The sequence below is a fragment of the Mobula birostris genome, chromosome 17 (genome assembly GCF_030028105.1).
Source record: "Mobula birostris isolate sMobBir1 chromosome 17, sMobBir1.hap1, whole genome shotgun sequence".
NCBI classification, from domain to species: Eukaryota; Metazoa; Chordata; class Chondrichthyes; order Myliobatiformes; family Myliobatidae; genus Mobula; species Mobula birostris.
The window spans coordinates 23,189,115-23,203,483 of record NC_092386.1 but is presented as its reverse complement, the minus strand read 5'-3'; the positions used below and the strand labels follow the sequence as shown (position 1 = coordinate 23,203,483).

Genomic DNA, 14,369 nt, shown 5'->3' with positions numbered 1-14,369 from the left:
TTTCTATCTTCGGGGTGAAGGCACTTTTCCCTCATTTTGATCCTGAATGGCTGACCACTTACATTGAGAATATGACCCCTGCTTCCAGTCACCCATGGCAGGGGAAAGATACCCTGTCAACCTTCTTAATGATTTTGTTCACTTCAGAATCATCATTTGTCATTCACTTAAAATCAGTACAATACAGCCCACCTTGTAATTTTATATAAGGTGGGACTCTTACCATCCAGGGATCAATAGAGTACACCTTTCCTTCAGTCGCTCAATTGCAAGAATAGCTTTTATCAGATAGGACAACAGACTAGCGCACAATATTTAATGTGCAGTCTCACCAGGGCTCTACATGGAGCAAGGCACCTCTATTCCTTCACATTTCCTTGCAACAAAGGCCAAAATACTGCGTGCCTTCTCACTGGTTTGTTGAACCTGCAAGTTAACACTTCACATACAAGGATACCTCATCTTTATGAAAACCAACGCCTTCCATCTCTTATATTTAAAAGTACTCCTGCTTATCATCTTTTTTCCTACCAACTGGGCTGACCTCATAAGTTTCTACTTGCCTCACCCCTAATCATTCATTCAGCATGAAAATAGTTCTCTTACCTTGCAGCCTATACTGGCACCATATCACCAGAAAACATTGGTATAGTGAAATCTATCTCCTCATCTAAATCTCTGAGGTAGATGATGAACAACCAGGAATGCAGCAAAGATTACTGTGGCATCTTTCACCACACCAGAAAAAATATGAAGATGACCCAACCTGAAAATGAACTATTTATTCCTACTTGCCACAGATGCATTAACTCAATAGTAAAGTGTAAATGGAAAAAAATTGTCATCATTCTGCCCGCTCTCTAAAGTGATATGACTTAGGAAGTGTTACATATGAATTTAATTAACTAACAACAGCAAAGTGATTAATAATATCATACCATGTCATTTATTTGATTCTGATGGCCAGTGAATCTTCTCACAAATTTTCTTGTTTCACTGTCCATAACTGCTATCCTGAAATCATCCATAGCAACAGCCAACATGCCACTAGGAAAAAAGATATACAAACATAAATTTCAGAACCGTAACTTGTGAAAACAGTGACATACAATATCATGAACATTAGAGATATTTACAATTGCAGATATTTACAAGCATCTAAACAGTGTTGATAATGTAATGAATGGTATCAAATGAGAAGTTAGAGATGAATGTAACATGGATACGAAAAGAGTAATAAACAAACAGCTGGATAAATTCAGATTAGGCAGCATCCGTGCAGAGGAACCAATCTGGATTGCAGCTTGGAGAAGGCAATGACAGATGTTAGAATGGAAACAGAGGAAAAAGCTAAATATTAAAAAGACAGGAGGATTTGGGGTTACAGCAAGAAAAGAGGTGGAATTGTGATGGATTAGTGTTGGGACTAGGAGGGTTGAAAGGAAAAAGGGAGGAGAAATGAAAAAAAGACAGGAAAGGATCAAGTAGCCTTGCATCCCAACCAGATATACAGAGAATTCAAATTGCACACAATATGAAGAGACTTGAAAAACTCAGATTATCAAGAGAAGAGGTGGTTAGAGGACAATTACAAACCCCATTTCCAGAAAAGTTGGGATATTTTCCAAAATGCAATAAAAACAAAAATCTGTGATATGTTAATTCATGTGAACCTTTATTTAACTAACAAAAGTACAAAAAAAAGATTTTCAATAGTTTTACTGACCAACTTAATTGTATTTTGTAAATATACACAAATTTAGAATTTGATGGCTACAACACACTCAACAGAAGTTGGGACAGAGGCATGTTTACCATTGTGTTACATCACCTTTCTTTTTAATAACACTTTTTAATCGTTTTGGAACTGAGGATACTAATTGTAGTAGATTTGCAATTGGAAATTTTGTCCATTCTTGCTTGATATAAGACTTCAGCTGCTCAACAGTCCGTGGTCTCCGTTGTCTGATTCTCCTCTTCATGATGTGCCATACATTTTCAATGGGAGATAGATCTAGACTGGCAGTAGGCCAGTCAAGCACACGCACTCTGTGTCTACAAAGCCACGCTGTTGTAGCCTGTGCAGAATGTGGTCTGGCATTGCCCTGCTGAAATAAGCATGCACGTCCCGGGAAGAGACGTCGCCTTGATGACAACATATGTCTCTCTAAGATCCTAATATATGCCTCAGAGTCAATGGTTCCTTCACATACATGCAACTCACTCATGCCGTGGGCACTGATGCACCCCCATACCATCACAGATGCTGGCTTTTGCACCTTTCGCTGATAACAATCTGGATGGTCGTTTTCATCTTTGGCATGGAGAACTCGATGCCCGTTTTTTCCAAAAACTAGCTGAAATGTGGACTCATCTGACCACAGCACATGGTTCCACAGTCTTTCAGTCCATCTGAGATGAGCTTGGGCCCAGAGAACTTGCCGGCATTTCTGCATAGAGTTGATGTATGGCTTCCTCCTTGCGTAATACAGTTTCAAGTTGCATTTCTGGATGCAGCGACGGACCGTGTTGAGTGACAATGGTTTTCCGAAGTACTCCCGAGCTCAGGTGGCTATAATTGTCACAGTATCATGACAGTTTCTGTGCACTTTTCAATCTTATTTTAACTCTGTCCCAACTTTTGTTGAGTGTGTTGCAGCCATCAAATTCTAAATTTGTGTATATTTACAAAATACAATTAAGTTGGACAATTAAGTTGGTCAGTAAAATTATTGAAAATCTTTTCTTTGTACTTTTGTCAGTTAAATAAAGGTTCATGTGAATTAACATATCACAGATTTTTGTTTTTATTGCACTTTGGAAAATATCCCAACTTTTCTGGAAATGGAGTTTGTATATATATTTAAAATGATAGGACCTGAACTGCCAGATTTCTTATTTAAATCTATAGTAAGAGGTTAGAAGAATTTTTGTTGTGAAGTGAATAAGGGACAGAACATATTGACGTTAAACAAGAGACCTGATTACTGGTTGAAAAAAAGGGATTAAGGCTGAATGGGGCTGATCCACCTTTCACTTATTTTATCCTCCTCAACAGTAACTATATCTAACTCTTTTCATCTTCTTACCGCTCTCGAAACAACTATTTTATCCCACTGATTTCAATGGAGCCCAAGAGCTGGAAAAGCCTGCAGAGATTCGTGCTGCCCCAGGATGAAATGACAGCACTGCAGGCAATATTGAACCCAGTTTAAGCTCAGCTACACTTTGGGACATGCACAAGAAAAACAGTAAACCTGATAGAAATGCTAATGTTCTGTGGATGATATACTCCTTAAGAGTTAAAATCACTGGAAAGCCCAAAAAGCCTATTTTAACATTGCTATTCCATGAGACATCAAAATAATGAAATATAAAATTATGACAAAATTCAAGAAAACAATTGGACAAGACACATTTCATACCTGTCTCTGTGTAGCAAAATGGTGATTGGTGATGCATCTAACGTTGTTGTATAAACCAACTGCTTTGATTTAAACTTCCAGAATTTGACTAGTTTATCTCCACCGGCTGTAATAGTGAGTTGATTTAGTCCATCGACAGCAACTCCTCGTACTTGGCCATCATGAGCTTAAATTGAAAGGAATTGTAATTAGTATTTTTGCATGACTTATGCTCAGTATATTTAATTAGTTAAATTTGACAATACACAAACCACGATTATCCATTAACGTTATTCTTGATACAAATATGGCAAGATGATGCTCACTGTACTGCTGAAAGTTGCAAAGCCCATCAACCCAAGTCCACACACAGAGAATAACAGAAGAAACAGAAGGATTATTCAGTCCCACATGCCCACTCCCTCTTTCAAAGTCAAAGTAAATTTATTATCAAAGTACATATATGTCACCATATACTACCCAGAGATTCATTTTCTTGCAGCCATTTACAGGAAAATGAAGAAATACAATAGAATTTGTGGAAAAAAAAACTATACACACAAACAATCAACATGCAAAAAAAATTGAGTTATTTATTTTATTTATTGAGATACAGCATGCAGTGGGCCCCTCTGGACCTTCAAGTCACGCCGCGCTGCCCAGCAACCCCCGATTTAACCTCAGCCTAATCTCCGGACAATTTACAACGACCAATTAACCTACCAACTGGTAGGTCTTTGGACTGCTCCATGCCAGTTCAGGAGCCTGCTGACTGTAGGGTAATAACCTTATTTGATTATTGAGACACAGCACAGAACCAGCCCTTTCGAGCCATGCCACCCACCAATCCCAACTTAATCCAAGACTAAATGTGGAACAATTTACAATGACCAATTAACCTACCAATCGTAGGTCTTTGAAACGTGAGGGGAAACTGGAGCACCCGGAGGAAACCCATGCAGTAACAGGAGAACGTACGAACTCCTTACAAAAAGTGGCAGGAAATTAACTCCAGTTGCTGGTACTGTAAAGCGCTGTGCTAACCACTACACTACTGTGTCGCCCTGCTCCTGAACCTCGTGGCGTGGGGCCTAACACTCCTGTATCGTCTACCCGATGGTAGTAGCAAGAAGACAGCATGGCCTAAATGGTAGGGGTATCATCATTCAATAAGATCATGGCTAATCAGCATAACTTTCTTGCACTGACCCTGTATCCCTAATTCCATTAATGTCTAAAAGTCAAGTTATCACTTTTTTTGAATATAATCATTCTTGGTGGGTGGAGAATTCAAAAGATTTTCTGTCTTCCAGAAGTTCCTTCCCATCTCTGCCCTTACTCTGAAAACTTAAACCATGATTTTAAACACACACTAACCTGTGGTAACATTATCCCTACGTCCACCTTGTCAAAAGAGCCATGAGAACTTTATACATTTCTCTTCTCATTTTCCTATATTCCCATGTATATTCTGCTCATGCAAAACACATCACCCCAGGAATCTGTTTGGCAGCTCTTCAATGCACTCCCTGAATTGCATGCATATCCATCCTCAGAAAGGAATGCCAGAACCATAGATAATATTCACCATACACTCGCACTAGGGACTTTGTTTTTTGCAATTTGAGCAAAATATCACAACTCTTCCAATGAATAACATACTACCTTCCTTGCGAAGACCATGCTAAGTCTGAATGTTAACTGTGAATCTCTCTGTTTCCTCTGAATACTAACACCTTTCAAACATTCAAAAGAGAAAGTGTACAGACACAGGCCTGTACCAGAAAACCAGGTATGATTTGCAGAGGGTTATTTCAAGAGCGAAGAGACAATTTCATACGAGGTTGGAGCAACATTGGATGCACAGCAACTCCGGCAGGGTCTGCAAGACATTATTTCCTACAAAGCAAAACCCAATTAGCAAGAATGACAGCGATGCTACACTACCAGATGAACTCAATGCCTTCTATGCACGCTTTGAAAGGGAAAACACAACTACAGCTGTGAAGATCCCTGCTGCACCTGATGACCCTGTGATCTCCACCTCAGAGGCTGATGTTAGGCTGTCTTTAAAGAGAGTGAACCCTCGCAAGGCAGAAGATCCCAATAGAGTACCTGGTAAGATTCTGAAAAGCTGTGCCAATCAACTAGCAGGAGTATTCAATGACATTTTCAACCTCTCACTGCAATGGGCAGAAGTTCCCACTTGCTTCAAAAAGGCAACAATTATACCAGCGTCTAAGAGTAATAATGTGGGCTGCATTAATGACTATCGCCCGGTGGCACTCACATTGACAATGATGAAATGCTTTGAGAGGTTGGTCATGACTAGACTGAACTCCTGCCTCAGCAAGGACCTGGACATATTGCAATTTGCCTATCACCACAATAGGTCAACGGCAGAAGCAATCTCAATGGCTCTCTGCACAGCTTTAGACCACCTGGACAACACACACACCTACATCAGGATGCTGTTCATCGACTACAGCTCAGCATTTAATACCATCATTCCCATAATCCTGATTGAGAAGTTGCAGAACCTGGGCCTCTGTACTTCCCTCTGCAATTGGATCCTCAAAGACCAGAAGACCACAATCAACACTGGAGCACCTCAGGGGTGTGTGCTTAGCCCACTGCTCTATTCTGTATATACACATGACTGTGTGGCTAGGCATAGCTCAAATATCATCTATAAATTTGCTGATGATACAATCATTGTTGGTAGAATCTCAGGAGGTGACGAGAAGGTGTAAATGAGTGAGATATGCCAACTAGTGGAGTGTTGCCGCAGCAACAACCTGGCACTCAACATCAGTAAGACAAAAGAACTGATTGTGGGCTTCAAGAAGGGCAAGACGAAAGAACACATACCAATCTTCAGAGGGATCAGTACTGGGAAGTGAAGAGAGTGAGCAGTTTCAAGTTCTTGGGTGTCAAGATCTCTGAGGATCTAATTTGGTTCCAACATATCGAAGTAGTTATAAAGAAGGCAAGACAGCAGTTATACTTCATTAGGAGTTTGAAGAGATTTGCCGTGTCAACAAATGTGCTCAAAAACTGCTATAATTGTACCATGGAGAGCATTCTGACAGGCTGCATCACTGTCTGGTATGGAGAGGCTACTGCACAGGACCGAAAGAAGCTGCAGATGGTTGTAGATCTAGTCAGTTCCATCTTGGGTACTAGCCTACAAAGTACCCAGGCCATCTTCAGGGAGCGGTGTCTCAGAAAGGCAGCGTCCATTATTAAGGACCTCCAGCACCTTTTCTCACTGTTACCATCAGGCAGGAGGTACAAAGGCCTGAAGACACACACTCAGTGATTCAGGAACAGCTTCTTCCCTCTGCCATCCGATTCCTAAATGGACATTGAATCTTTGGACACTACCTCATTTGTTTAAATATACAGTATTTCCGTTTTTGCACATTTTTAAAATCTATTCAATATATGTATACTGTAATTGATTTACTTCTTTATTTATTATTATTTTCTTTCTCTGCTAGATTATGTATTACATTGAACTGCTGCTGCTAATTTAACAAATTTCACGTCACATGCTGGTGATAGTAAACCCGATTCTGATTCTGACCAAAACTACCGACTACACTCACAAAGACAAACTTCAACTTCCATAAGAGAAGAAAAAAAATCTAGGGAGTCAAATTTATTGGAATCAGATGTCATTCCCAAAATGTTTATTGGAAATATTTCAGACCGAAGTTAGAAAACCTTTTTTTTATTTTATCGCCCAGTATTATTGTTTACAAACTGTTTTATTCCATAAACTGGTCATTGTTATTATTAGTAGAACTCTAGTATATCATGCTGATTTTATTGCCAAATTTCATTAACTTCTTTTATAAACATTCAGAAATTCTGAAGATACTGGAAATCTAAAGCAAAACACACAAAATGCTGGAGGAACTCAGCAGGTCATGCAGCATCCATGGAAATGAACGAACAATTGATGTGTTGGGCCAAGACCCTTCTTCAGGATTGCAAAGGAAGGGTAAGACACCAGAATTTTAAAAAGGTGGGGGAAGGGGAAGAAGACTAGCAAGAAGGTGATAAGTGAAGCTAGATAAGTGGGAAAGGTAAAGGGCTGGAGATTAAGTAATCAGATAGGAGAGGAAAGTGGACCACAGGAGAAAAGTAAGGATGGGGGGCACTAGGGTGAGATGATAGGCAGGTGAGAAGAGGCAAGAGGCTAGAGTGGGGAATACAAGACGGGGAGGATAATATTTTTTTTTAAACGGGGGGGTGGGGGCAGAAATCAACATTCATGCCATCAAGTTGAAGGCTACCCAGACCTGCATACAAAGTGTTGCTCCGCCACCCCAAGGGTGGCCTCATCATGGCACAAGAGGAGGCCATGGATCGACATGTCGGAACGAGAAGGGGAATGGGAATTAAAATGTTGGGCCACTAGGAAGTTCTGTTTTTGGCAGATGGAGCGGAGGTGCTTGATGAAACAGTCCCCCAATTTACGATGCATCTCACTGACGTTGAAGAGGCTGCAGAGGGAGCACCAGATATAATACATCCGGAAGGACTTTCCAGGGCATTGAATAGAAGTGAGGGAGTAGGTGGATGGGCAGGGATAAGTGCCTGGAGGGATGAATGGATAAGGGAGTGATCCTTGCGGAAAATGAAGGGGGCTGGTAAATATGTGTTTGGTGGTAGAGATGGCGGAACTTGCAGGGCATCTATGGAGCTCCACTTGGGCTTCTGCTCTCTGACCTGATACTGGAATTAATTGCAAACTTGGCTGATTTGAAGTAATTAATATTGGCAAGTTAAAAAGTGTTCAATTATGATAAAAATAACCTAGATTAGGCATCTTTGTTTTCACATATTCATTCAAATATATAAAAAAAACAAAGGGCTCACAGGCTGAGCTTGCGTTTAATTGCACATTACATTAGGGGATTCTTCTGCATGGGTACACAATGGCAAGAATGTAAATATATTTAAATTGAACAATCCAATGATGCAGACTTGGTTCAAAGTCTAATGTGTAGGCTAATCATCAAAACATAGTAATTGAAATGTCGCATTAGATTAAATGTTTCTAATTCTCAACTGGTCACTGTGACCACACCTAGATGGAAGAATGGAAAGGAATAGCACATCTGACCAGGCCACTGGCATTCTGCAATCATTGTCCACTGTCTATTGATTAGCCTATACATCATACTTTGAATCAAATTTGCGCCATTGTGTACCCACACAAAGGAATCTTCATTGTAAAAAAAAAAGTCTGAAAATTTAAACAAAAGTTAAATATGAGATTTGGCTACAAGTTTTTTTGAATTACTTGTCTAATTTTTTAAAAAATTGAATAGATGTGTCCCCTTTATGTCAATGATATATCAGATGCTTATCATTTAGTACAATAGGATTACCAGCATCTGTAGAATAAAGTGTTTTACAGATGCCGGTAATCTGTATCAAAATATTCAGAAAGGGAGGAAGTTGGCACAAAAACAAAACACTTCAAATAAAAAAACTACTTTTGTATGCCTTATAAACAGATTATTTAAGAATTTTTTTTAAAGCTTTGAATCAACAGAATGGTAAAATTAGTTCAATTTTCCCCCTTTTAAACAATGGCTTTGTAGGTTTCAATTGAGAGCTACAGAAATCTACTCTTCTTCCTACAAAGGTAAAAATTATCATTTTGAAATGATACCCCATAAAGTTTAAATATAGAGAATAAGACTGTTAATGTACTTACTGCCTACTTATATGTCAGACTACAGATGATTCAATTCTTCAAAATGTTTATGCCAAAAATGAGTATTTTGTACAATGCTAAGTGAGAAGGCTACAATTGGTGATTTGACATTACTATGTAACTATATGTAAATATTGTCTCGCAAAACTTGGGATCATCTTCAATTTCCACATTTCATATAGAGCAGACAATTTATTAACACAAACAAAATGTTAGGTCAGGCATGTAGAAATGGGCTTAACATTTCAGGTCAATGACTTTTCATTAGATACTATCTGACTTAAAGTAATTAAACATTTTGTGTTTATTTTTAATTTCAGGATTTCCAGCATCAGTCTCCCCCTTTCTGATTACTGAAAACTTTTTATGTTTTTATCCTTAACTTCATACTTACCTTTGTTTTCACCATATTGTCCTCTGTGGATGCCCGATTGCATATTATACACGTCCACGTGGCCTGTAGAAAGGCCAACAATAGCAAAATTTCCACAAGATGTTATATCCACAGCCTAAATAAAGCAACAAAATTTCTTCATGAAGCAGTTGAGTTTTCTTTAAAAATACATTCATACAAGAATGAAATGCACAATAGGTTTCTGGAAACTAATATAGGATGCAGACTTTCATCATTACATTTTTGATTACTTAGGTTTGTTAAGCTTTTTTTAAAAGAGTTCAAGCAACTTTGATTAATAGATTGCAATTTCCATCCCTTTCTGTGAAATTACCTCAACATCCAAATTTTTTAAAATCTTATTTAGACAAAGAGGTATATCTCTCATTGTCCCAAAACAAAAAATGGTTTGCCTCTTGTGCATGCTATTTTCTTTATTCCAATGTGGGCCCTAGGTCAGTCTTCAACTGGGACCGTGGTCCCAGCACTTCAGTGTGGACAATGTAGGAGCAATGCAGACAGAACCACTTTCAAAGTCAATGACCTAAGATCATAAGGGCTATCAGTACAGTCAAGGTCAATAAACATTATGAACATCTTTGACACTCATATGTATTCAATAACAATCAGCATATATAAAAACATTAAAAATAACTTACTGGGGGACAAAACAGGAGGTCACTTAGACCCTCTAACCTACCACATCATTCCATAAGATTACAGGTGATCTTCCACATTAACACAATTTCCTTATCATCATCAAATTTCCTCTATTTTGTTAATACCCTGAAATCTACTTTAAGAGTGATCGACTACCGGGCCCCGAGACTATCCACAGGAAGAATTCTATACTGTTAAAGAAACATCTTAGTGAGGTATCTCCAAACCCTCAATTCAGAGCTGAGCTCCAATGGAATGAACACATCAATGTGTTATATTGGCAGAAAAATACATTTATACTCAGTGGTCACATTGTTAGGTACACCTGCTCATTAATGCAAACAACTAATCAACCAATCATGCGACAGCAACTCAATGCATAAAAGCATGGTCAAGAGGTTACCAGCCCGGATGTATTAATAGCACAAAGTTGGAGTTGGTATAATCACAGAATTTGATCCAGAAACATTTCACGATAGCTGAAATTTTCAGTGAAAAACAAGCTCAATCCCACTTCAAGAGATTGTAAGGAGATCAAACAAAAGTCTACAAAAAAAATTTAGGTGAAGACTCAGGGGCATAGATTTAGGATGGAGATGAGGGGTAAATGCATTTCCCATTGAGTACTGAATCTATAGAATTCTTTGCCAAAGGCGGCAGTAGAAACGACCTCATTAAATATGCCTAAAACACCGTTAGAAAAGAAATGAATGATTATGAGGAAAAGGTGCAGGGAGGTAGAGCTACAGTAAGTACATGGCCAGATCAGTCATGATCTTATTGAATGGCAGAGCAGGATCAACAGGCCAAATTGCCTACTCCAGCTATTTCTTATGTTTTGCAAAGAGTTCTTTTACTAGTTCTCTGCACCCCTCCCCACACCCCATGCTTCCCACTTCCAAAGAGTTATCTAGATATTTTCAGACTATAACTATGGAAGATGAATCAAGTGTACAGAAGATGAAACTACTTGAAGAAATAACTAACAAATTTTTGGCAGGAATTGAAGAATTAATTAGTTGCCAGGAAATAAAGGGTAATTATATAGAACTAACAATCTTGTGCATACAAGCAAAAAAAAAAACACACACACACCTAACAGGATGGAGAAAAGTTTGATAATTTGTACTCTTGCCCAGCCTGCTGTGACTGGTTGCATTCTAGCTTCCACTTTTAACTAACAGCACAAGATTTAAATAATCAATGATGCAATGAGCATTTCATATACCATCTTAGATGCTCTGACTCTAGCTGTGGAATTAAGAATAGCATTCACAACTGAACAAGATAATAGTGGAAAGGCCTTGGGAGAATGATCATGAAAGTTGACCATATGAGATCACATTTTGGTAGTGGACCCAAGACAGAATGACGAAGGTTTTCATTCCATCACTTGCCTGTAAGTCCTTAGCCTTCTGACCCCAAAAGAAATTAATTTCAATTTAATGCAGGTCAGAATTTGAAATGGACAGCCTTGAGACTTAAAACTACAAGGACAATATACATCAGAACTCTTTTGGATAAATCGTTTAGTTATGAACAATGCCAATACAGTAGTTTATTCTTCTGTGAATTTTATTTAACTTTATTCTACAAATTAATTTTTATGTTTGACAACTGCCTTATACAGGAAAATACTGAGGTAGAAATGGGTAAAAAGAATATTTATTGATCAGATTAAGGATGATATTAAACATGATGCAAAAACATATTACATTACTGTCAGACACCTCCTTTTACTTACTCCTTGAACAGGACTGCACTGAGGAGTGAGCACTAGGCCATTGTCTCCCGCACCATCACTGACCTTATTAACTCCAAGGATCTCCCATCTGCTGCCACCAACCTCATAAGCTCCTTCACCCCACACCTCCTGTTTCTATCTCATACCCAAGATCCACAAACCTGCTTGTCCAGGAAGACCCATTGTTTCTGCTTGTTCCTGCCCCACTGAACTCATATCTGCAATACCTCATCTCAGTTTTAGCCCCCCTATTTCAGCCCCTTCCTACCCTCATCCATGACACTTCATACACTCTTGATTTTTTTTTTTTTTTTTTTTTTATAAAAGTTCCCTGGCCCTGATCATCTTATTTTCATTATGGATGTCCAGTCCCTGTACATCCTCTATCCCCCAACAGGAAGGCCTCAAAGCTCTCCATTTCTTTCTGGACACCAGACCCACCAGTTCCCTTCCACCACCACTCTCCTCTGTCTAGCAGAACTGGTTCTCACTCTCAATAATTTCTCCTTCAGCTCCTCCCACTTCCTTCAAACAAAAGCTGTAGCATGGGCACTCACGAGTCCCTGCTATGCTTGCCTTATGTTCCAAGATGACTGCATTGGCACTGCTTCCTGCACCATGTAGAGCTTGTTGACTTCAACTTTGCCTCTGACTTCAACTTTGCCTCCAACTTCCACCCTGCCCTGGTTTACCTGGTCCATTTCCAACACCTCCCTCCCCTTTCTCAATCTCTCTGTCCTTCTCTGGAGACGGCTTATCTACTGATATCTTTTATAAACCCACTGATTCTCACAGTTACCTGGACTACAACTTTTCCCGCCCTGTTACTTGTAAATGTGCTATCCCCTTCTCTCAATTTCCCTTCCTCCACTATTTATGCTGCCCTCACCAGCATCTCTTCCATTCCATTTCCTCACCTACAACCCCACTAGCCTCCGCATCTAGAACATAATTTTCTGTAACTTCCACCAGCTCCAACAGGATCCCACCACCAAGCACATCTTCCCTCCCTCCCCCCCCCCACTTCCTGCTTTCCCCAGGGATTGCTCTCTACGTGACTCCCTTGTCCATTTGGCCCTCCCCACTGATCTCCCTCCTGACACTTATCCTTGCAAACTGAACAAGTGCTACACCTCCTCTTTGTATCAGTGAGACCCTACATAGATTGGGCGACCACTTTGCTGAGCACTTACACTCTCCTAGTTTCACCTATCACCTACTACCTTGTATTTCTTCCTCCACTCCCCCAACTTCTTACTTTGACTTCTCCCCTTCTTTTCCAGTCCTGATGAAGGGTCTTGGCCCAAAATGTCAACTCTTTACTCTTTTCCATAGATGCTGCCTGGCTGCTGAGTTCCTCCAGCATTTTGTGTGCGTTGCTCGGATTTGCAGCATTTGCAGATTTTCTCATTTTTTGATTGGATTACATAACTTCCAATGGCTTTTTGAACTTAATTAGCAAATGGGCAATTGACCAGATATCTCAGTTTAAAAATAACCTGGGCAGCTGATCGATATGTTATAATTAATGTCAATGCTGTTGCATTAAGGGGCACAAACAATACTCCAAATAAATGTTTGATCATTGTGCAATAATATAGTAAAGGTACAGTTGGTGAAGTTATTTTAATTTGGTTTCACAATCATCCGGCTGTCTGAACTTGCACTAACTTGGTATGGATACAGGGAGCTAGTTGAACTGGAATAAACAGTGTAAAAATACATACTGTGGCATAAACATTCTGGTCATTCCCTTTCTTAAATCTTGGAGGCTCAAATTTGTGTGCTCCCATTGAGGTTTTCTGGTAGTTCCACGTTGTACTGATTAGGCTTCCTTGATGACAAGCAATAATTCCATCCCAATCACTCTGACGTGCGGTTTCTACCATAAACATTCAGAATAAATTCATGAGTTACAACGGAAACATATTCAAAGATAAAAATACATTCAAATACAAAAATTATTTGAATGTTTTTGAAGTTACTTGTAAGAAGCTTCAAAGACATTCAAATACAGTAAAGGACATACACTGCACTTCAGAGAATATTATTTCCAGGACAGATTACAATTATAAAGAAAGCACAGCAGTGTCTCTACTTCCTCAGAAGTTTGCAAAGATTCAGCATGACATCAAAACTTGGACAAACATTGACTGGTTGCATCACAGCCTGGAATGGAAACACTTACACCATTGAACAGAAAAGCCAACAAAAAGTAGTGGATATGGCCTAGTCCATCACTGGTAAAGCCCACCCCACCACTGAGCACATCTAGACAGTACTGTGGCAAGAAAACAGAATCCATCAAGGACCTCTACCATCAAAGCCATGCTCTCTTTTTGCTGCCTTCAGGACTGACACCGCAAGGTTCAGGAACGTTTATTACCACTCAATTAACAGGCTCTTGAACCAGAGGGAATAACACCAGTC

The 14,369-nt window shown here is 39.3% G+C and overlaps 1 protein-coding gene across 1 annotated transcript in view; it reads right to left on the bottom strand.

Annotated features, from left to right (window-relative positions):
- Positions 1-14,369, bottom strand: part of wdr36 (WD repeat domain 36) — a 73,203-nt gene that overhangs the window by 19,490 nt on the left and 39,344 nt on the right. The window contains exons 12-15 of the mRNA XM_072281382.1: positions 13,667-13,821; positions 9,536-9,650; positions 3,426-3,591; positions 939-1,047 (exon numbers count right to left, since the gene is read on the bottom strand). Coding sequence (XP_072137483.1) covers positions 939-1,047; positions 3,426-3,591; positions 9,536-9,650; positions 13,667-13,821 — 545 coding nt within the window. The remainder of the gene's footprint in view (positions 1-938; positions 1,048-3,425; positions 3,592-9,535; positions 9,651-13,666; positions 13,822-14,369) is intronic.